We start from the raw sequence: 24,325 nt of genomic DNA, 5'->3' as shown, positions 1-24,325 counted from the left end.
TAATAATGAGTCAGCTGAAGAGCTATGATCTATTGAGATTTTACAGTTCAAGACTTTGGAGGTGTTACAGTTTAAGACTTTATATATTGCTGCAGTCACTAGAATGGTTGTTCGGGTATGAATGAAGGTTGTTGGAATTGAGGAATCGAAGAAATATTAAAGGGCAGGAGGATTGGTTTCAAGGACCTTGGGAGTCTGCCCTGAGGCGTCAGAAGAGATGGATGTATAGAAATTTTATAAATCGGCCCCAAATCCTCAATGAACGGAGTAACTGAGAGACTAGAAAGAATAAAGGGTGACAGTATGATGGCTTGATCCTAAAGAAAACAGAACTTTTGATAAAATGCTCAGGTATGTGAAGTGGTCATAAAGATTCAGGTTAGTGTCCACTGAAGGTGGGCAAATCAGCTCTTTGGGCTCCACAAAGCCAAGGAAAAGTTATACTTCAGAAATGAAAGGAAGTTTGTGGAGATTAGAGATTTATTAGGGGAAGACAGTACAGACGAGGGTCATTTATGGGGGATCAGGAATGGGTGGCCAACGGTGATAAGCATTCCAGCACACATTGAAGTGCAGGTAGGGTTTAGAAGCCTGAGATAGCTGACTGCAGTTTTGTTCAGCCTTCAGTTGGTATGTTGTGGAGAGTTGCTTTGTTGTGTTCCAAGAGGATGTGCTTTATGGTTGGAGAGTTTGGGTTGATAGCACTAGAGAGATCAGGCTGGGAGCAACATGGGGAGCACTAATGGGAAGAAATTGGTTGTATCCTTCAGACTTGTTTTATGAGAAAACAATTTAGAGAATTCCTACTAGGACTAAGCCACAAATGACTGCATACAGAGATTGAGAATATTTTTGTGTTTTGTTCTTTATTTCTTGTCTGATTCCTTATAATTCTTTTTAATCTGGCTCTATAGTGGATTGAATTTGTAGAACCTCTAGATAATCTTTTTTTTTTTTTTGGTACTGGGGATCAAACTCAGGACCTTGCGCTTGCAAAGCAGGTGGTGGCACCACTGAGCTAAATCTCCAACACCCTGAGATACTCTTGATATTTTTTAATTATGTGTGGAAAACTTAAATGCTTACACAAAATGTGTTGTTTATTAGGAACAGAGTTTTTTATTTCCCGATGGAAGGTGTTTGAAGTTTAAATTTGGAAGTTGTTGATTATTTAAGATAGTAACCTTTTTTGCTAAAACTTTTGAGCTAATTCTGGTGCTATTTTATGATTTACAAGATTTTTTTTTGAGAGAGAAAAGAGAAAAACTATTAATAACTATTTTTTCCCCTTTTAAAAGATTTAGATAAACTTTACATGTAATGAGGTGAACAGATTCTAAATGTTCAGTTGAGGTTTGAAAACTATATCCAAGACTCCAGTCCAGGTGTCTGTAATGTTGCCATCACTCCAGGAAATTCCCTGGTAACTTTCTGCAATTTGTCATTCTCTGCTCTTTGCAGGCTACCATTGATTTGAGTTCTATGGTAATTTGTCTGTTCTAGAATTTTATATAAATAGTATGTACTTTATATTTTAGCCTTGTTTCTTTGTCTCTTAGCAGCCTTGTTAAAAAGTCATAAGTTACTGTCATTGCTGAGTAGTAGTAGTATATTGTATGAATAAAGCACAATTGCTTATCCATTCATGTCTGTTGAGCGTTGATTGATGGATGTTTGTGTTGTTTCCCGTTTTGACTACTATGAATAAAGGTCTGTGAACATTTATGCACACATCTTTTTGAGGACATAATGTTTTCTTTCTTTTGGGTAATTACCTAGAGTGGAATTGCTGGGTCATAGACTAGGTATATGTTTAACTTCATAAAAAATGGCCAGCTTTTCAAAGTAGTTGAATATTTTTACCCTTCCAGGAATGTATGAGTGTTGGAATTATTCCATAACCTTCCCAACATTCAATTTTACTTATTCTCTTGGGTTCTTATGGTTCTCAATTACAGTTTATATTTCTCTAATGACTGATGTTTATTGTAACACCTTTTCATATGTTTATTGTGTGTTTATATATCTTATTGTGAAATATCTGCCTGCATCTAAATATATTCTGGAAAAAAGTCACACACACACACACACACACACACACACACACACAGTGCTTATACACACACACACACACACACACACACACACACACACAGTGCTTAGAATCATGTCCAGGGCCTCATGCATGCCAGGCAAGTGCTATACCAGTGAGCTACATTGCCAGCCCCTAAACAGTCTTTCTTTCTTAAAAAAAAAAAATTTAACCATTTCCTCCTAAAAAAATTCTTTTTTAGATATGTGTGTTGTGAATATTTTCTCCCAGAGTGTGTCTTGAATTTTATTTTTCTAACTATCTTTTGAGGGTCAGAAGTTGGTAATTCTGATAAAAGATGAATTTATCAGTTTTATCTCATTTAGTCTATGCTGTATATGAACTAAAACCTCTTAACCCTAGTTGTGAAGAGTTTCTGTGTACATTTTTTTTCTAGAATCTTTATAATTTTAGCTTTGACATGGAGGTTTATATCTCAGTCAGATGTGTGATATGTAAGATAAAGGTCTAGATTTATTTATTGATTGACTGATTGATTGTATGTTTATCCACCCCATTGCTTTAGTTCCATTTTAATTCAGTTGTCTTGATCCCTTTGTTGAAATTCCATTGGCTCTATATTTATAGGTCTATTTTTTGGATTCTCTTCTGTTGTTAACTGTCTTTACATCAGTACCACACTGTCTTGATTACTATAGATTTTCAATATATTGTTATATCAGGTAATGTAAATATTATTTGCTGTTTTCAAGATTGTTTTAGCATTTATATTTCATTTTAGAATGAGTTTTTTTCTTTAAAAAATCTTTTGGAAGCCGGGTGTGGTGGCATGCATTTGTAATAACAGCACTCTGAGGGAGACTCAAGGAGGATGACAAGTTCCAGCTCATCCTGGGCAACTAAACTGCTTAGCATGACACTGTCTCAAAATAAAAAAGGCTGGGGATATAGTTCAGTGTAAAAGCGCTGGGTTTAGTCTCCAGTACTGAACAGTATTGCTTAGAATTATGATTAGGTTTATTTTGAATCTACAGATCAGTTTGAGAAATTTAACATCTTAATTGTATTGATCCTTATGGAAGATAATAGTACAGTCTCTCCATTTATTTTGGTCTCCTCTAATTTTTTCTTAATTATCTTTGTTGGTTTTCTGTGTATGTAGAGTCACTGGCAAGGACCTCCAGTACCAGACTAAATAGAAGTGGTAGGATATATCTTTGGTTTATTTATGATTTTAGGAATAAGAATTTAATAATTCACCACTAAGCTTGATAGCTGTTAATGCTCTTTACCGAATTAAGAATTTCTGTGTATGCCTTGTTTGCCTAAGTTTTTATTGATACAGGCTTTGAATTTGAGATGTCCTAAGTTTTCTCATAGTGTGGTATATTATTGAGATTTTTAACCTTTTCTCCAAACTTGATCATGATATATTCTTTTTATATGTTAGTCAATTTGCTAATGTTTGGAGAATGTTTGAGTCTATTCATGAGGGATAATAGTTCATAATCTTTTCCATTAATATAGTAGGTAGGTTTTTTTTAGTATCATGCAATTTAGTATTGTGTGATGCTGGCTTTATGAGGTGAAATAGGAAATGTTCTCTCCTGTTATTTTCTGACTGAGTTTATGTAAGATTGGTGTTTTAACTTCCTTGAATTTTAGATAGAATTTACAGCTGAAGTCATCTGGACCTGGAGCTTTTTCTGAGTAGGTTTTTGTTCGAAATTTTTTTCTTGTCAGTTTTAATAATGAGATTTTAAAATTTCATTTGAATTATCAAATTTATCATAAAATTGTTCATAATCTTTTTAACATTTGTAAGTTTTATAGTAATATTCCCTCCTTTATTTCTGAAACTGAATAATATATATTTAGTGTTTCTCCTCAAAGGATGTAATTATTAATCTTCAAATTCTCTTGTAGTAGTAGGTCTTTCTTGGGAGAGGTATATTGGGTATTGCACCCAGGGCTTTCACATTGAACTATATCCCCAGCTGTCTTCTTATGTTTTAATTGTGAAACAGTGTCTTGCTAAGACACTAAATTGCTTAGGTTGGGCTCAAATTTGTAATCCTCCTGTCTCAGCTCTCCAAGTGCTGAAATTACAAGTGCCCTACCACTCCTGCCTTATACTTAATTTTTTTATTACTGTATTTGATCAGAGAATGTAGCCTGTATGATTTTTGGTTAAGAATCTTTAAAAAAAATATGTGGGTGATCTAATTCAGTTGTTGTCATTCTTTCATGTCCCATAATTATATTGTTTAAGTCATGGATCTACCTAAATATTTTATCTATTTTAATCTTTTGGTTTCTGAGAGAATTATCAGTTTGCAACTGTGATTGTGGATTTGTTTGTTTCTTGTTTTTTCCTATCAATTTTTGCCTCCTATATTTGAAACTCTTGTTAGTTGTACTACAGTATCTTATAGTTATTGATATGAAATCTTATTTGTTAGTATTTTATATTAACTAATGAATTTACTAATTTTATTACCTTGAGCTTTAGTTTGTCATGTCAATATTGTCTCATATGCTTCTATTTTACCTTGCATATATTTTTTAAATTTGTTATCTTTTGTAAAACATTTACACTCAAACTTTTTAACTAAACAAATTGAAATTGTTACTGTAATTACTTACATTCATATCCAGCTTTCTTATTCCATTTCCCTCCTTCTACCTCCTTTCCTTCCATTTCCATCCTTTTTCTCCAACACCACCAATCCTTCCACATGTTTCCAAATGTTGCTGTCCTACCACCAGAGAGATAGATCCTTTTATATAAGGATCATTGCATTGGGTAACCTCTGTAGAGTAGATAAAGCAGTGCCACTCACTCAGTAAAACAGCTTTTCCCCATGTAAGCCTCACATCTCATCCTCGTATTAGATCCAATTCAGAAATGAGAAAGCTAATTTTATGAGTGAAATACCTGTAATAGAGATAATTGTTTTGAGATCTATGTACTTAGGAAGTATAATGTCCCTATCCTGATCTCTTGTAGTCCATGAGGCTTCTGACCCATACTGTGGGCTCAGTAAATGTGAAATTTTAATTTGTCTCCTCTATACCTTTTCCTCTCTGCAGTGTGGGATATATATGCCATGCATCACTAGAGGACTATCTGGACAGAACTTTAATCAATTCAAGAGAAAGATACTCTGTGCCTTTATTCTTATAGTGCTTTTCATTATCATGGAGAAAGAAAGCCTCTGTGTGGTTCTTCACTTCTCTCTAGCACTTGCTAATACTTCTTCCTTTTTGTAAACAGTGAGCTGGGGTCAAGTTCACTGTGTTGGTAGCAGTAGTATTTAGCTATAATTTCTGGGGTTTTTTTTTGTTATTTTTTTGGTAACCTTGTATTTTTTTTTTCTTTCACAATTTGATTTTCCATTTCAAGGTAAGAATAACATTAAATACATGTAGGGTTAAGTGGTTGATAGAATCAGTGGTCAAGAAGGTGGTGTGGGGCCAGGGATTTAGCTCAATAGCACTGAGTCTGCCTTGTAAGCATAAGGTCCTAAGTTCGATCTCCAGTACCAAAAAAAAAAAAAAAAAACCCAACAAAAACGAGGTGATGTGGAGCATGTGAAATATGGGAATCCCTTTTGTAGTATTTTCACTCATTCCTATTTTGGCTGCCATACTGTTTAACAAGTTCTAACGAAGTGTTTACAGAGCTGTGCTTTGTGCTGAGAACTATATCCTGAAGCTATAATGAGATCTGTGGTACTCTGCACCTAGTCTAGGCAGGCAGGAGGAGAACTTGAATTCACCTAGTGTGAGTGTACTAGGGCAAATGCTGTCAGAGTGCCAAGGACGTTGTTCTGATGGAGGAAGCAGAGGCCACCTGTGTGTTGTAGTCAGCTGCTAGTTTCCCTTTCATTGAATCTCTGTTCTAAATCCTTGTCAACTTTTTGAAGGAAAGGGCCTTTCTTTGTAGGTGCTACTCTGAAAAGCACTGTGCCCAGAAAGAAGCATGTCATACTGACACTGAGAAGACAGGGTGGCTGCTAGAGTTCTGGGGTTAGAGAACCACTGATTTGAGTCCCAATTTCTTCATCTTTGTCAGTCATAATAAGACTCAGTGCCCTCCTGCTTCATCAGACTGCACATGCGTGAGCAGTTGGTGATACACATTTGTACATCAGTACTGTATTATCTTCACTATTACTAGTTTTAAAATCCTGATGAGTCTGATTTTGAAGATATGGTAGATGTTTAATTGTTTTTCCCCCCCTTTTTTTTTGTAGGTCTTGATGCAGAACTTTATTATGTGAGAAACGACCTTATTAGTCACTACGCTCTGTCCTTTAACCTGTTAGTACCAAGTGAGACAAATTTCCTGCACTTCACTTGGTATGCAAAGTCCAAGGTAAGAGTGGTCAGAAGATGTCAAGAAGGAGTCACCCAGTTGCCAGAGGCAAGGGTGGTCTGTAAGGAGTGAGCTGTCATCTATTAAAGAGTCATTGGGTGGTGTGCCATAACTTGGTCTTTTCAGATTTATATTTTTAAAAATATAGCTAATTCCTCTAAAATTTCTCAGATTCTTTCCAGTGAAGGTGACCATCATTTAGGTGATCAACACATGACAGAATACTTGCATCCTTTCAGACTTTTCTAGGGGGATCTGGATCTAGAAAAGATAATTGGACCTCATAGTGACCATGCTGTTCTGGTGAAACCTCTGATGGTTTTATAATATGGTGTTGAATTGATACGTGATATATCTTTTTTTTTTTTTTTTTTTTTTTTATAAAGAAAAGTTCCCACTATGTAGCCCAGGCTTTCCTTGAACTCATGGCAATCTTTCTGCCTCAGTCTTCTCAATGCTAGAATTACAGGTGTGGGCCACCACACTTAGCTTTATATCATTATTTGTTCACTTTCTTGTGATGGATATATAGATTCTCAGTAGCATTTTACTATTTAAAACAATGTTTTTCTTCACTGCTGTACAGTACATGGTTTCCTTCACTTCCTTTGCTGGGTAAGATTTAATGTTAAAGAGATGATGAAAATAACTGGTGATTCATCTTTTGTTGATGTTTCTACTTTTTCGAAGAGTTTTTATTAAAAAGTTTTTTGTACTTTTGCTATTGAACATAAAAACAAAAAAATGGTATATATATAAATATATTTAGAACATCTTTGTTCAGGAAGTTTTGTTAATTTAAAATATTTTTCTTACATAGTAAATTACCATTAAGAAGTGAAATGATTCTATCAAAGAATATTTGTGTTTAAAATTTTAATAGATTTTGCCAAATCATTTCTCTTTCCTCTCCCAAGATGGGACCAGTGAGTCAGTTTCCCTTACAAAGTGAGTAAGGGTGCATATTTTTTTTCTATTCACTTCCTAACACTGAATACTTTAAAAACTCAAAAAACTAAAACTAGAAGCTCCATTTGACCCAGCTATACTTCTTCTTGGTATCTTCTTGAAAGAATTAAAAGCGTCATATCAGAGTGATATATGCAAGCCCATGTTTATAGTAGCACAGTAGATAATAGCTAAACCTTGGAAATAACCAAATTCTCATAAACTGATGAGTGGATACAGAAAACATGGTGGACTTTTAATACAATGAAGTACTACTCTGCCATAAGAAGGAAGAGCTTCAGACATCCATAGCTAAATAGGTGGACCTTGAGACCATAACTTTAAGTATTCAGTCAGATTAGGAAATGTAGTTATATAAACATATTTATATTATTGTTAATTATGCTCACTTCCATTACAGAAATATTATACGTACCCACTGAAACATAATTGCAGGAATGATGTGATTACAGATGAGTTTACTAGAATCTTGGGTCCAGCCTGTGTGTCATACAGTCTGAAGGATCCTACCTGTCCAGCACTGTTGCTCAGGGTATCTAGTTATGAGGGATGTTCATCAGTAGGTCTGTGTAGGGCAAAAACTGCACAAAAAGAGGGCAAGAGAAAATTCTGAGAAACAATTAAGAGCATTTAGTAAATGGTAACTTGAATATGTGAAGGACCAAGACGTATGAAGAGATAATTCAAGATTCACTTGAGATATGTTAAACCAATATAAGTCAATTTTAATATGCAGGCACCTGAACTCTGAAAGGAAACTGGATTAACACATTTTTAGTATCGTTACATAATACTTTATGAACCTATCTTTTGAATAGCTTTTAATTTTGATATACTTTCATGCATAATGAAAAGTTACAAGGATAGTACAAAGAACTCCTATAAACTTTTACCCAGGTTTACCAGTTGTTTCAGGTTTGCCTTGTTTATGTGAATGTGTGCTGTCTCTGCCTGTTCCTTCTCACCCTTTCTCTCTTCCCTCCTTCTCTCCCTCCTTCCCTCTGTCTTTCACACACTTTCCCCTTGAACTGTTGCAAGAGTGAGCCGTCACTTTATTCCTAAATACGTCAGGGTGTATTTTCTAAAAATAGGAGCATTCTTTATTACCACCAGGGTACAGTATTCAAAATTAGGAAATTTCACATTTTTTCCTAATCTGTAGTATTCACATTTCATCAGTTATCCTAATAATGTTCTTTAGAGCTAATTTTTCACTACTTTATTTCTCTTTAGTTTCCTGTTCATCTGAAAGTGTTCTGTTCTATAGCCTTTGTGTCTTTTGACCATTACATTTTTGAAACATACAAACTGGTCAGTTTGTTGAATGCCCTCTATTTGAGTTGTCTGAGGTTTTCTCTTGATTAGATTTGGAAATACTGTTTTGGCAGTAACAGCACAGAGGAGCTGTTCTTCAAGGTGCACTGATTGATGTCTGTCCTGTTGCTGGTCTTCTTAATTCTGAGCACCCAGGTCACCAAGTATCTCCTCAGTAAAGTTACTCTCTTTATAACTGATAAGTAATTTGTGGGAACATGATTTTTTGTTTTTGCCTTTAACGCCTTAGATTTTATTTCCATGTGTAAAACAAGTCTAGAAATAGAAGTCTCTGCTAATATGATAAAAACAACATGGTACTGGCAAAAGAACAGACCTGAGGATCAGTGGAACAGACTAGAGGATGCAGAAACAACTCCAGGTATTCTTAACACCTTATCTTTTACAAAAAATAAAAACAACAACAACAACAAAAGAACTGGCTTTTTACAGGCCGAAGATTGAAACTGGACCCACATCTTGCACCACTTACTAACCTAATATTGAAATGGATCAAAGATCTAGATATTAAGATAGAAACACTAAATCTGCTGAAAGAGATTAGGCAGAATACTTGAAGACATAGGAATAGGCAAAGACTTCATGAATAAAACCCAGACCCACATGGAAAATACTACAAAGAATCAAGAACTGGGATCTCATCTTATTAAAGAGTTTTTGCAAAGCAAGAGAAACCACCAACAGAGTGAAGAGACAACCCACAGAATATGAAAAATTTTTTACTAGCTATTCAGATAAAGGACTTATTATCTAGAATACATAAAAAACTCAAAAAATGAGACACCCCCAATTTAAAGACTCACTGTAAAAATGGGCATCTGAAATAAAAAGATACTTCTCAGATACAGAATTAGAAACAGCAAATAAATATATGAAAAAATGTTCAGTATCACTGGTCATTCAAGAGTTACAAAATAAAACAACTCTTTAGATTCCATCTCCAGAAAGAATGGCTGCTATCAAGAAATCAACCAATAACAAATGCTGGTGGGGCTGTGGGGAAAAAGGAACCCTTCTCTACTATTGGTGGGAGTGCAGACTGGTGCAGCCATTGTGGAAATCAGTGTGGAGATTTCTAAAATAAAAACAAACAAACTAAAACTAGAGGTTCCATTTGACCCAGTTATACCTCTTCTCGGTATCTTCCTGAAAGAATTAAAAGCATCCTACCAGAGTGATATATGTACACCTATGTTTATAGTAGCACAGTAGGTAATAGCTAAATCTTGGAAACAGCCCAAATGCTCATTAACTGACAAGTGGATAAAGACAATGTGGTGGATTTTTAATGCATGGAATACTACTCTGCCATAAAGAAGGATGAGCTTCAGACAGTCATAGCTAAATAGATGGACCTTGAGACTATACTCCTAAGCGAAATAAATTGGACTCCCGTGTTTAAATACTGCGTTGTTCTCAGTTGTGAGAAACTAAAAGTTGAAATAAGAACTGAAATGTGTAATGGATATTGGGAAATGAGAAGAAAGTGTTCAGATGGGAAGGGGAACAAGGGAAAAAGGAAAGAAGGGAAAAAAAGTGAAAATAGAAGGGAAAAAATCAAAACAAAACTTCTGTACATAGGGATGGAATAAAATAAAATAAAATTTATTTTTAAAAAGTCTAGAAATAGAAGTCTCCTTGCAGCCCAACTTTCCATCATTCTAAGGGTTTGTCAGTTGTTCCTATGGTTGATAGTGGCTGGCAAAGCTTTAGCTGTTACATCTGTCCAGGCAGGAAGACAGCAAAAGGGCCAGAAAAGGTCTGGCCTCCTTAAAAGTGAGACTCCCTGAAAATAGTACATAATGCTTCTTACAACTAATGACCAAAACTTAGTTATATGACTACAACCATCTGCAAGGGAGCTAAAAAACTGCAATCTTAGCTTGATGGCGATGGGTCCAACAAATTTAACATTCTGCTATTAAAGACAGGATATTGGGTGGATACTAACAGTCTCTAACTTCCTTCATCAAGACGGAACATAAGTCCTCATCTCAATTAAAAAAAAACTACAAGTTAGTACTCCATAGGTCTGGTTCCTTGGATAAGATACAATAATATTTGTTGTAGAGACTCCTCTTTTTTGGGGGGGTACCGGGCATCGAACTTGGAACCTTGTGCTTGCAAGGCAGGCAGTGAAACTACTGAGCTAAATCGCCGACCCCAAAACTCCTCTTTTCTCTTTTATTTAATAGTATTAGTTCTAAGGGGAGTAAATATTAATCTGTTGTTATAGTTTAGATCCATAATGTCCCCCAAAAGTCTTATGTTTGGAAGGTGTTTGCATCATGGGGGCATTATTCATCAGTAGATTCATCCATCAGGTCACTGGGGCTAACTGGAAGGGTATATTCTCCTCCCTGACTCCTCCCTTCTCTTTCTATTTCCTGGCCACTGTGTGAACAGCTTTTCTCCACCATGTGTTCTGCCATACTGTCTTTCCTTGGAGCCAGCCAGGCATAGACTGAATTTACTGAGACCAAGAGCCAAAATAAGCCTGTCCACAGGTATCATATATTTTGTCCTAGTGACAGAAAAGCTCTTGCACCTATTAAGCCAATAAAAAAATTCTAAACATTAAATTTGAACCATAATACTCCATTTTAGTGAGGTTGAAAAAGCATGGGTCTGGATCTGATAGACCTGGGATTGTCATATACTTCCTGTCGCCACCAGAGTAAAGTTCTGATTTCTTAGGAAACCATTATGATTTTGTCCCTGCCCTTTTTATTGCTGCTTTTCCAGCCATTTGTTGAGTGCCATTTTTTCTGCCTTGCAATATTTTGAATGCCCCATGTCCTGTCACTTTGCTATTGTGTGCTGTGCTAGAAATGCCCTTTACCCAACTAGCTCCTGTTATCTCATAAAACTGGTGTCACCTCTCCTTCAGCTGCCACAGAAGGCTCCAGGGACCTTTTCTGTGTCTACAGTGTCCTTCTTCTCTCTCTTGCGTTTGTCATACTTGAAGATTGTGAGTTGATTTTCTTTTCTTTTCCCTCCCAGATGCTGAGCTATTCAAAGGTGTTCCCTGAGATGCTGTAATACCGGTACTGACTGCAGAGAAAATGGACAGGTGGTAGCCACAGGGCATAGCTCCACAAAGGAGTTTCTAAAAGTTAGAGTGATTCAGACTTGCAATATGTTGCTTTAGGAGAAGGGACTTTCCCTCTTTCTGAAGTGTGAGACATAGGCCAGGTACATGCAATAGTGGGTTCACACAAGTGATTTTTCAGGCATTTTACTCAGAGATAAGAGTAAGATTGTAAGCTTGGAAAAATGAATGGAGTTCATAGATTGAATATATAGCTAAACTACTTTGACAACTTCATTTGTAACAGATGTAAAAATTTAGGGGAAATAACCATCTTATGTTACATTGTTTTATAGTAAAAAACTAAAATACGTGTTAATCTAGCTTCAGGTTTCAGTCACCATTGCAGCTGATAATTGTTGGAGGTCATGGTATCTAGTGATTTTAGCCAGTTGATTAGTTGAAATGTATTCGCTTTAAAAATTTTATGAGTAGGCATTTTATGGCCATGGTACAAATTTAAAAGGCACAAAGGGTATACGCTGAAACCTGTCTTTTCTGTCTTCTTGATGCTGTCTCTAAACATTCTAGCCACTCAGTTCTCCTTGCCTGAGTTAACGACTGTTGTCTGGTTCTAGTCTCCTCTTGTAGAGATAGTTTGTACATCAGTAGACATCTGTGTGTGCTTGGGTACATGTGTATTTCAAATACCATACTGTGTACTCTTGTGCTGTTTGCAGAGCACTTCACAGTGTTTCCTGGTAAGGGCTCCCTCTACTCCTTCATATGGAATTGCATATTTCTTCCCTTCAAATGGTCAAATCACTTTCTTACATAGTTATACTTTGTTTTATTGATCAGTTTGTGTGAGAGGAAACTAAGACTCAGGTTGGGGAAGAAACTTGTTTACACTAGTTGTAGGGGCAGCAGAAGCACAAGGTGGCAATGACCTGAAATGGGAAAGTCATCCATGAAAGATGAGTTCTTTGGATTATTTTTGGCTTTGAGATGCAGTGATGAACTTTCAGAAAGGCCACAGCTCCCAGCCTCTAACACTTTATCAGAAACTCAGTTCTTGTCTTTTAAAATCTTGCCAGAAGATAAAATATTTGCTTCCAAAGATCTCCAGACTATGGAATGTCAGTTCAATATTGTAGATATTCTAACACTAGTTTTCACACATCAAAGCTTTTGCTAATAGTATTGCTTTCCAGTGTTTACAGAACTTCTTGCCAAATAGTTTGTGGTTCTTTGAGAAGCTGGGGCTGTGTATATTTTATTCTTAACATGTATGTTATGCATGCTTTATTGAGTGGCCAGGAAAGACCATTGTGTTAATTACATTTTAAGCCGGGGGTAGAATTTTGGTATTAATTCTCTTTCACAAGGTCATACTTTTTTTTTTTTTAAAGCAGACAACTAGATGTTTTTGGTAGATTTTTAAGCTCTTCTGTATTTCTTCTGTATTCTTCAATGTCCAGGAAAGAAATATGCAAGACCATTTAAGTATCAGTAGCTATGTTCTATGTCCAAAAGGCAAAAATACGCTAAGATGTAGCAGAATACCTCCACTACCTCTGCTCACCCCATACTTACTCTCTGCTTTCTGGAACAGTTATTGTCAAAGAGTCTGCAGGGAGTTTGTCAGAGTTCTGATAGCTACCCAGGAGGCTAGACTGCTGTGCCTGTCCCCTGCAGAATGAGGTTTCTACAAGAAAGGCATTAGTGAGAATTTCAGAGAAACGCTGGTTGCCAGGAAGTGTATTCACTTTAAATATGTACTGTCTGTGTTCCAGAAGGAAATAGCTTGACTCATCAGCTGCCTGTTTGCAGTTGTAATTTATTTCCAAGTAAGGGAGGATTACAAAAAAAGTGTTTATTTTTTTAGCTTATTCAAATATTTATATTTTCTCTGTTTCTTTTCTGAAGTGTTTTGACTCATTCTTTCTTTTTGTTAAACAGCTGCTGGTCAAATTTCTTTATTCTAGTAGATTATAAATTTAGCCTGTGAATACATGTTTCTTCAGAGAGTGATTGTTGAGCTGCCTCAAAGATAAGTACTTTCTAAATTAGAAAAAATTGGACTTCAGTAATTGACAGTTTCTTTGCTTATCGCAGAAACTACAATTTAAAAATTAATATCCTAAGGACTGCCACGGGAGAACTTCATTGTGAACGCCCCTTGCTGAGACAGTGTCTCAGAAAGAGTGCCTTGGGTAAAGTGCAGGCTTCCATGTTCCCATATATTATATTCCTCTAGCTGCTGGTGTGGCCAAGGTTACATTCTCAAACCTCCTGCTCAGCCCTTTTGCTCTGTTATCTGCTGGAGTCCACTCATAACCACATCTCCTCCCTTTCAGGTTGCTACATTGAGATGCTTTGGTGCCAGTCTTGTTTGCTGCCTATAGATAGAACTACAGCAAGAGCCCTTAACTCCTTTGTTGTACCCACTCTGCTCTCTTAGGGGTTCTGGTCTGTGAGCAGTTGCTCCTCTGTTTGCAGTAACTGAGACCTATAATAAGAGAGACTCTAGAGCAGGTTTTAGGAAATGAAGTAAATTTGGCTCTGCATCTGTTAAATTTGAGGGCTGTAGGATTATTAGTTAAAAATGTCTAGAAGGTATTAGATAGGTGGGAGAGATTAAAAGTAAAGGAGAGTAAGAGAAGTTGATGATGAGATCTCTTCAGTGGTTATGGTTAGAACTTTGTCTTCTAAGGAAAGGATTTATCATTTGAAGGAGAGAATGGATCTTACCTTGGGACTGGGGTGCAAAAGATTGTTGCGCTAACAGATCTAACTGGTGCTTAAAAGAAAAAGGAACAGAAAGAACAGTGCTCTGTATAAGCTGAAAGGAACAAGAACATTGTCTGAAGTAGGCAGTAGGTGCTTAAGCAGTAAGGCATAGGAGGTTTGGAGGGGGAAAGTATGGAGAAGAGGACTCTATGAGAAAGAGACTAGTGAGCAGAACCGAGGACCTGCCCTAAGTCTGAATGAAGGTCACTATATAAGAGCACCTCCAAGATGTGACCTCCTCCAGGGTCTGAATACCAGGAGTAGAGTAAGGGGCAGTCACAATGATGGTGTTTCCTTCTGATGGTATGGAAAAGGAGAGAACCAGTTGAAAGCATCTGTATGACTGTGTCAGTAATGTTCTCTGTGGGGCACAGGCTTTAGGAATATGAAAACAAATGTCCTGGCTGGGCTGGAGAGGAGGAAAGCAGGTTTTGTTTGTTTGTTTTTTTCCATTAAGTTTGTTGGTACGTTTTAGGTATACAATACAGTTACATTCATTATTAGGACCTTGTACCTTTACATGAGAGGTCTTGGTTCTTACTTTTTCCCCATTCCCCTGTCCTCCCTTCATCCTCTCAACCCTTCACTATTTACAGCACCTTTGTTTCCATGTTTTTCCTTTTCTCTTGTTTTTTTTTTTTTCTTTTCCCTTCTTTTCTTTCCTCTAGCCCTGAAAGAAAGTAATTTACTTGGTCACCACATCCCAGCTACAAGCATAGCCCTCACTCATAAATGTGCCTCACAGTGGCTGATGGACAGTACTGGTTTTGTAGGAAGCAGAAGTGCGTGGTCAAGGGTAGTGATGGCATCTTTGGTAGAATGGTATTTTTGTATTTGTTTTAGTTGTTGGTTATTGCTTTAGTGTGTAGTGAATGCAGAGTATTGAAGGTAGCAGAAAGATAGGAGGAGACAAAGTAAGCCAGAGGCCAAGGCCTCTGCTGAGTCCTTTGTGGCACAAGATAGAGTTTTGGATGGCAGGAGATTTTACATTAGGGGATTTTACATTAGGAAGGGATGTTTGGAAAGGACATTATGATCCTTAAAGAATGTTCACCCTTCATTGTAGGTCCCGGGTCAGATGTTAGAGAAACTGAATGGTAGGCATAGAGATCACTTTTGAGGAGAGCCAGGTTGTGGAAGAGGGTACAAAGTCTAAGAGTAATAGGTCCCCAAATGGGGGACAAAATGGAAGGTCTACAACAGTGTTCTTACCAAAGTACAGGAGGGTTTGTGTCAGAATCCTGGGGTTGGCCATAGGCTGGTGATGATGGGGAAGTGCAGCATGGCAGGAGTGCTGATGCCACTGGGGCCTGTGTTTATCAGAGGGCACCCGTGCCAGTCTGGTGAGGTATATTGCATTTATTGTCCTATTTGACCCTTCTGTGTTATCCTCTCATTTTACAAAAACTGAAACACAGAAAAGTCTTTGATTTATAGAAGGGTCTCATGGTTCCAAATCCAGTTCTTCATAACTGTGCACATTTATTTTGTGCATCTTCTCTTGATGTATGGACTTGTTCAGAGATAGGGTGGCCATAAAAGTAGAGTCCATGTGTTCTCTTGATGTGTTAATTGCTAGAAAGCCTACTCACTCCAGCCCAAACTTGTTTGACTATAGCTCTGTTGCACCCCCTGGTGGCAGCATCTATTGAGGTGATGAAAACACTTCACAGTCAAGGGGCCCCTAAGTTACTGATGTGCTAATGCAAGCATATTACTTCCTTTGTTGTGAATGTATTCTCAAATACATCTTTCAGCAGCTGTTTATGTACCTAATTGCAAAGAAAGTTTAATATTTACATACTCCTGTGATATTTAGCTCAGGGTCAGATAGAGTGTGAAAGGAGAAATGTAAAAGAGAATCAAGCTTAGTGTGTTGAATTCTCCTTCATATCTATGGGTAAAAGAACTCTGTGCCTGAGTTCAGGCCATCCCTTTTTTTTTTTTTTTTTTGTACTGGGGATCAAACTCGGGACCTTGCGCTTGCGAGGCAGGCAGTGGAACCACTGAGCTAAATCCCCGGCCTGGGCCATCCCTCCTTGATGGTCTTGAGATGATATTCTTTTTCTTTTTTATTTTAATTTTATTATGTACCGTTTTATTGGGTTTTTTGGTAGCACATATACATATCTTACTCTCTTCCATTAAAGAAAAGCTATGAGACCCTGCCTCATTTTTTTAAAAAATTAATTTTAATTGGTGCATAAAAACAAGAAAATTGGACCTATTTGGGGGGTACCATGTGGTGTTTAGTTATATGCATACAATTGTGTAATGTTTAAATCAGGGAAAATATACCTGTCTTCTCAAACATTTGTGTATGGTAAAAACTTTAAAATTTTTTCCTTTTGGCCTTTTGACATAAATAGTACATTATTGTTACTGTGCAGTAGCACATCAGAACTAACTCTTACCTAACTACAGTTTAGTACCAATGGGCAATCTCTCCCTGACCTCCCTCCTTCCTCTCCCCAGCCCCTTGTAATGATTATTCTAGTCTCAATGTCTATGAGATCACCTTTTTAGATTCCACATTTGAGTAAGATCATACAGTACTTATTTTTTTGTGACTGGCTTATTTTACTTAATTTATTGATCTCCAATTCTATCCATGTTGTTGCAAATGACAGGATTTTATTCTTTTTTACATTAATTATTTATTTTTTGGTACCAGGGATTAAATTTGGGACCTTGCACTTGTGAGGCAGGCAGCGGAATCAATGAGCTAAATCCCCAGCCTGATTTTATTATTTTTTTTAAATGCCTGAGTATTCCATTGTGTGTATGTACATTTTCCATATCGGTCAGTTGATAGATTTCCATTTTGTGGCTTTGTCAAAGTCCTGCAATGAATATGGGAGCGCAGATGTTTCTCTGTAAGTTTCTTAAAGTGTGCTTTCCTATACCTCTTTTCTCCTGCTCTTTTCTCATCCCACTTTCCTATGGCCCTGCTGGTCCTAGTTCTCCACTGAAACTACCTTGTGACCACTGAGTGGGAGAAAGTACTACAGATATTCCTTGTTTAAGGAATTGTTTAATTCCTGCCTGCTTAATGACTATTTGGATTTACAGCTGAGGTTTATGACCCATTGCTTGTGCTCATGTCCCATCTTCTTTTTATTTTTGTATAGTTTTGTACATCATGTTAATAGAGCTTCAGTGTCTCTTTGTACAGTACACCTTGTTTATACAGTACTATAATTTTTCCTGATTATACTGTACAGCATAGTGCTGTAGTTTTATGTTTTTATATATTGGCAATACTGCATGTAAGATTTATGCAAGAAAAGCAGTCAACAAGTTGGAGTTTTCTTTGACTGTTTCTTTGTTTTGAATATTGTAATGTTCATCCTATATACAGTTCCTCATTTAGTGACCAATTCATTTAACAACCTACTTGTAGGACCATAACTTGGTCATTAAAAAAGGAATGTCTGTATATTTAATCAAGATTGTGTGGCAGGACAAAGAATTTTAGGAAACATTGAATATCTTGGTGTAGGTAGCTATTCTGAATTTCCCTTACTCCTTTGTGGTTCAAGCTATTTCTCCCATAAATTCTCAGTGGCATGTTTATTGATATTGTGTGGATCTAGTAAGCAACACCAAGTAGGCCAGGTATTGATAGTATTGGTGTGTCCGGATGTCTTAGAGGTCCTTCCTACATTCTGAATCACTTGAAAAATAGAGGTCTGAATGGGATCCAAACATGAACTTTCTTAGTAGTTGTGTTAGCTTATTAGGTGTGGGTCTGCAGAGCAGACATCCATCTATGGGTCACATGACGTCCCTCAGCTTGGTTTTTATCAATTAGAAATAGCATTCATAAATAATTATGTTCTGTAAATTGTGTATCTCAACTTCTTGGTTCTTCATATTTGGCTAACTGGGGTTTCTGCCTCAAGCATGCTAGATAAATGCTCTTCCACTGAGCTAGTTCTCCATACCCTGGAGTCTATTGATAGCTGGATTCTTTGTATGTATGAAAGGTTCATGTATTAATTAATGACCTAATTAATCAAACTATTAGTGTCCTTTTTGTTATCACATAGCCATTTTGTTTATTTCTCTCTGTTGTACAGGTTGAATATAAACTGGGATTCCAAGTGGACAATTTTGTGGCCATGGACATGCCCCAGGTCAACATTTCTGTTCAGGGGGAAGTTCCACGCACTTTATCAGGTAAGATTCTCAAGTCTCAAAGCAGAGTTTGCATATGCTTTTCAACTGTGTCTCCCACATCTTGTTTTATAAAGGACAGTTTACTGATGTGTAGCATGGGTTACTTCATAGATACAAGATGTATAAATACTGTGGGAAGTAATTTTTGGGGGGAGGGGAAATGCAACCTAGGTCCTCACTGAGCTACGTCTCGAATCCTTTTTTTCATTTTTAAATTTTGAGGCAGGGTCTTGCTAAGTTTCTAAGTTGCCAGGCTGGGCTTGAACTTGTGATCCTCTCACCTTAGCTTCCCAGAGTGCTGGGATTATAGATGTACACTGCTGTGCCCAGCTGTGAAAAATAATTTTTATAAATACTGATTTTTTTATAGCATATTTTTTAGACTATTTCCTTCTTTCTATCCTTAGAACTGTATCAGTTGTCATTTTTTTGCATTGCTGGCACTGACCTCCACACAAGTCCTTGTGTCTGGTGTTACTCCTTTTTGATTAATTTCCTCATACCACACTGTGGCCCAGATGGTCATTGCATACTCATGTCTGACCACAGGCATCTAGCCCCTCAGTGCTTTCTACTTCCTCAACTGAGTACATTCCAGACTCTTCAGCCTATGTGCTGGATCCTTTATTATGCACCTCTGTCTGCTGCACTTGGCCCAGCATTTCAGCAGTTGCAGCAGTTCCAAATCACACAGTTTTCAAATCCATGCATTTGCATGTGCTAGTTTCCATATTTGAAACTGTCTTTTCTTTTTTTCTGATTATGAACTGTCCATCCCACTCATTCTACATGACACAAAATATGCATTGCCCTTATCCTGCCTTTTTCTCTCCTCTAGATTATTAACTTTTTCTTAAATTTTTCCTGGCCAAAGAACCTTGCATTTAACTGTCTTTGAACTGACATCAGTGATGGCGAACCTTTTAGAGCTTTCAATGATACAAATAGCCAGCTGTGGCACATGTGCCATAGGTTCACCACCACTGGATTACATTATCTGGTAATTCCCTTGATGCCTAGAATAGCAGTTGGTATGGAATAGGAACTCAGTACTTGTCTGAATGAATAAAATAAATGTCTTACTTATATCAGTTTAACTACCATCGAGGTAAATTTTTAGGAAGGTTCTTGAAGACAGGAGATTTTAAATGGAAATTTTTTAAAAATTGAAAGTCTAAGCCACAGCAGTGTTGTGGGGCTTTTCCTGATATTCTTATCCACTGTTATTAGTGATGGACATGTTAATCTAAGCATTCAAGAAGCACAGGAATGCTTTTGTTGTTGTTGTTACTGTTTTTTGTTTGTTTGTTTTTGGTACTGGGGATCGAACTTGGGTCCTTGTGCTTGCGAGGCAGGTGCCAGAACCACTGAGCCAAATCTCTGGCCCTAGGAATGCTGGTTAATTTTTAATAGGTTGGTAAAGAAGTTCAGAAATGTCTAAATCTCTGATATATTCACACATATGTTAGAATGATATATTCTGAATTTATAGGAAAATAATCCTAAACTGAAAGATTAAGACTATACACCAAAGTTTGTTATCCACTTGTTTCCATTTTTTATTAAAACCAATTTCTATTTCTAAAGGTAATGTCTTTAATTCAGAGTTGAGAATTTAAAAGATTTGTTTATAGTTGTGTACTTGTCTTTTTATACATGTTTATATTTGTTTACAGGTTTGTACTCCCATTTTATTTAACCTGTAATATTTTCATTAAGATAGTACATTATTGCATTTTGGTACTGTCATCTTTTCTTTTAATCATATAATTTTTGTTACTGTGCTGATGTAATGGATAAGGTCAGCAGAGTTTACCTTAGGATTCGGTAGCTTCAATGTATTGGAATAGCAGGACAAATTGATATATTAAAATCATGAGTAAAATTTGAAAGTAATTCTCTATATTTGTCTCGTTGGTTCTCCAGCACTTTTGTATTTGTAATGAATGTAGTACTTAATGTCTAGAACTCATAATGATATAAAGATGTGTCCTCTGAAAGCTAGTTTATTTATTTGAATGTAATTTTGTTTTTATTGCAGCAAACATCGATCTAAAGTGGTCAATAAGAGCTGTTTTGGGGGCATTAATGTTGATTTTCAGAAAAATTAATATATTTTTTTCTTATTCCTTTTAAACAGTGTTTCGGGTCGAGCTTTCCTGTACTGGCAAAATAGATTCTGAGGTTATGATACTAATGCAGCTCAACTTGACAGTAAATTCTTCAAAAAATTTTACAGTCCTAAATTTTAAACGAAGGAAAATGTGCTACAAAAGTAAGGAATTTATTTAACGAAATGTGTTTTATGCAGATGTGACAAGATATAGTGATAGATTTATCATTTTATAGATTTAGTTATGACCAAATCTTGATTCTAATTTCAAAGGAGAAGTGAAAGAGCTCCAGCCACTGAAATTCTGAGCTCATTTATAGCAGGGCTCTCACACAAGCTCTACCTTGCTTTCTCAGATCTTTTGGCAGAATCACTGGGATGTTTTATGTTAGGAACATGAAATAATGCTGAAATGACCAAAGAGTTAAAGAAATAAAATAAATCTGACAAGGCCTCCAAGTAACTGAGTATTAACTATATTTTGCTTGTAAGTTACTTTCATGCAGAGGCTCTGGCCTGAGTTAGATGCACTTACGTTGGAAGGACAGTCCTGCTCTTTTCAGAATATTGTCAGTTACTTAACTTCTCTTGCGCTCAGGTTTTCCATCTGTAAAATGGCTGTCATACCTGTTTCAGAGTATTTTTTTAAAGGTTAATTGAAGCAAGCCTAAAACTTAGAATATTGCATGTGGATACTTAGTAAATATTACTAATTTGTGGTTTTCAATAAATCACAGTGTGTGTGAAAGAATTCCAGCATCTTAGATCATAGATCCAAAAAGTCAAGAGTTCGCTTCACCCTAAGGTGCACAGAGGTAAAGTGACATAGTTTAGAAGGTAGAACTGGTTAGTATCTAAGACAGGGGAAAAAAACCCTAAACTTACTGAGTGCTTGCCATGTTGCACTTGCTGAACCTGCATTAACTCTGTTTACTCCTTAATTATAACCCCAGGCAATAGGTTCTCTTGAACCTCCATTTACAGAAGAGGAAACTAAGGTTCAGTTAATCTTACTGACTTGCCAAGGTCAGACAGCTAAGCCATTTGGCTAGTTTGCAGACTGTGCTCTGTTAAACTACCCATTAGCAGATTTCCTAGTTGAAATTTGTGCTGAGTGTTATGAAAACATCTGAGGCTAGCAAGGGGATTATAATGACTAATGTCTAAGATACATGTCAGTGAAAAAGCTGCACTGCTTTTAAACAGACATTTTAAAAGTAAAGGTTAGGATCTTTATCTTTAGGTTTTTGATACATTTTCAGCTTTAGTGTGTGTATTCGGTTATGCACCTGTTTTCCTGTAGCTCTAAAGCTAAAGGAGACTGTAGAGACTCTTTGTATATAATGATACGAGGAGACCAAACCCTGGAGAAAGAAGCCACCTAAGTTTGCATGGCCAGTCAGTGAGAATGTAGAGCGTCCAGTTCCTAATCCCCAGGAAGGTGGGCATTGGCTGTACTGCAGTGTTTCCTTGCTAACTTACAGGCAGAATGATGGCTAAATGGGTATGGTCTATGGATCCTTCTATTGTCCTACTATTGTCTTCCAAGGGTAATGATCATCTGATGTTTAGAATGATCCTGTAACGTCTCTTTTTTAATATGCACATGAAAATTAATATTAAAATTCTTTGTTGGTGTAATTTACTATTCTATTTTAGATTTAAGTTTTAATATAGTAACGCCCTTTTTATTTGATAATCTGCTTTTAGTCACTCCATTTATCCAATTTATGTTCATGATTTATTTTAATATGTGATTCTAATACGTTTATTTATATGGTTTCTCAGACTGTTTAAAAAGCTACCTACAATAGAGAATAAATCTGTACTGTAAGGAACATTTATAGGTATTACTGCCTAGAAAAAGTTACTTTATCGTATGAAGGTGGGAATTATGGATTAGATTAGTTTTGTTACTCTACAGCTCCCTAGAGCCTCTGAATTCTGCTAATGTACACTATGAACTTTCATTGAGACAATATAAGATACCGATTTTTCCAGGCATCTTGACCACACAAAGTCTTTTTCATTGAACATTGAACATCTATAAGCAACACCCTTTGGCTAAGACTGGCATACATTGATGACTGTACTGATTATTAGAATATCAAAGTAGTTTTCATTATCTTGCAACAAATATCTTTTTATTTAGTGTAGGTAATATTCTTTTAGAACACAAAACTGTTAGAGAAAATTCAGAAAATGTCACCGCATTTAAGGATTTTTTTTGGAAATTAAAGAATCTTTAAAGTATCTTTTATCTCCTTTTTAATTCAGAACTTGAAGAAGTAAAAACTTCAGCATTGGACAAAAACACTAGCAGAACTATTTGTAAGTGTTCCTGTATTACCGTTGTCCATTACTAAGGATTAAAAAAATGGTTGATTGCCTATGAGCATGATTGCATGAAGCTTGCAGGCCTTATTAATTTCTAGGTTGTAAAATAATGATACCTTGCTATTTATTCTGCTCATATTTTGTATATTATTATATAGGTCAAATGAACTTTAGAATATTGACTTTTGAGAAATAAAATTGGTATGTATTTTATGACAAGTTAGTGAAAAAACTTTAGAAGCAAGAGTTTATATCATTCCTTTTTTTTTTTTTTGGTACTGGGGATTGAACTCAGGACCTTGTGCTTGTGAGGCAGGCAGCAGCACCACTTAGCTAAATTCCTAGCCCTATATCACTCCTTTTTGACTGGTAATAATTAAAGGATGAATAGGAAAGTATGTGTAAGATCTGTATTCACAGAAGGTTGGAAAACCTGAAGTGTAGCCTGGTTCTGTCCTCCAATAGTTTCATCTAGGTGCAAGTACAAGTTTAGAGATGATACATTAATTAAGTCCACAGAACAGAATCTCAAAGTGAAGTTTTATGTTTTGGTATTGATTGTCTTTAGACCTGATAGCAGTCTCTTCTTTCCTTTTCTGACGTGGACACATAATGGGATCTTAGTCTTCTGAAATAGTATTAATAGCAGTATCTCAAAAGGATACTAAATTCTTCTCTTCATGGAAGTAGACTTAAACATTTTTCAGGGGAAAATTTCAAGTGTACAAGAGTTCAGTGTATGCTCTGATGAACCCGTTGGCACCCATCACCTGATTTCAGTGGCAGCCATTTTGCCAGTGTTCTTCCTTTGATTACCTCCTCCTCCTCAGGATAGCTAGGGAGGGTTAGAATATTTTAAAGCACATGCCATGCATCATACCCTTTCAACCACAAATGTTTTGGTATAAATCTCTTTGTTAAAGGATCTTTTTAAAAAGCTAACTCCACAATCAATATGTTCATTTTGATTTATTATATATAAAATAAAATGAACAGTAATTCTTCAGTATTTCTAATGGCTAGTCTATGTCCAAATTAACTTGTTTCAAAAACATCTTTTTTTTTTAAATAGTTTCTTACCCTTGAATCAGGATCCATATGAAGCCTCTGCACACTGTGTTTGGTTAATAT

At 36.3% G+C, this 24,325-nt stretch overlaps 1 protein-coding gene across 3 annotated transcripts in view; it reads left to right on the top strand.

The window, feature by feature from the left end:
- Positions 1–6,314: 6,314 nt before the first annotated feature.
- Positions 6,315–24,325, top strand: part of Ryk (receptor like tyrosine kinase) — a 66,363-nt gene continuing 48,352 nt past the window's right edge. For 2 of the 3 annotated variants that reach the window (XM_010625490.1, XM_010625489.1), the window contains exons 1-4: positions 6,315–6,434; positions 18,645–18,744; positions 20,885–21,019; positions 23,135–23,188. In XM_010625490.1, coding sequence (XP_010623792.1) covers positions 18,687–18,744; positions 20,885–21,019; positions 23,135–23,188 — 247 coding nt within the window. In that variant the 5' untranslated portion in view covers positions 6,315–6,434; positions 18,645–18,686. The remainder of the gene's footprint in view (positions 6,435–18,644; positions 18,745–20,884; positions 21,020–23,134; positions 23,189–24,325) is intronic. The other variant, XM_010625488.2, reaches the window with a different exon arrangement.

The sequence above is a fragment of the Fukomys damarensis genome, unplaced genomic scaffold, assembly GCF_012274545.1.
Source record: "Fukomys damarensis isolate Sample0158 unplaced genomic scaffold, DMR_v1.0_HiC HiC_scaffold_37, whole genome shotgun sequence".
Taxonomy (NCBI): domain Eukaryota; kingdom Metazoa; phylum Chordata; class Mammalia; order Rodentia; family Bathyergidae; genus Fukomys; species Fukomys damarensis.
This window is presented reverse-complemented; position numbering and strand designations above follow the sequence as displayed.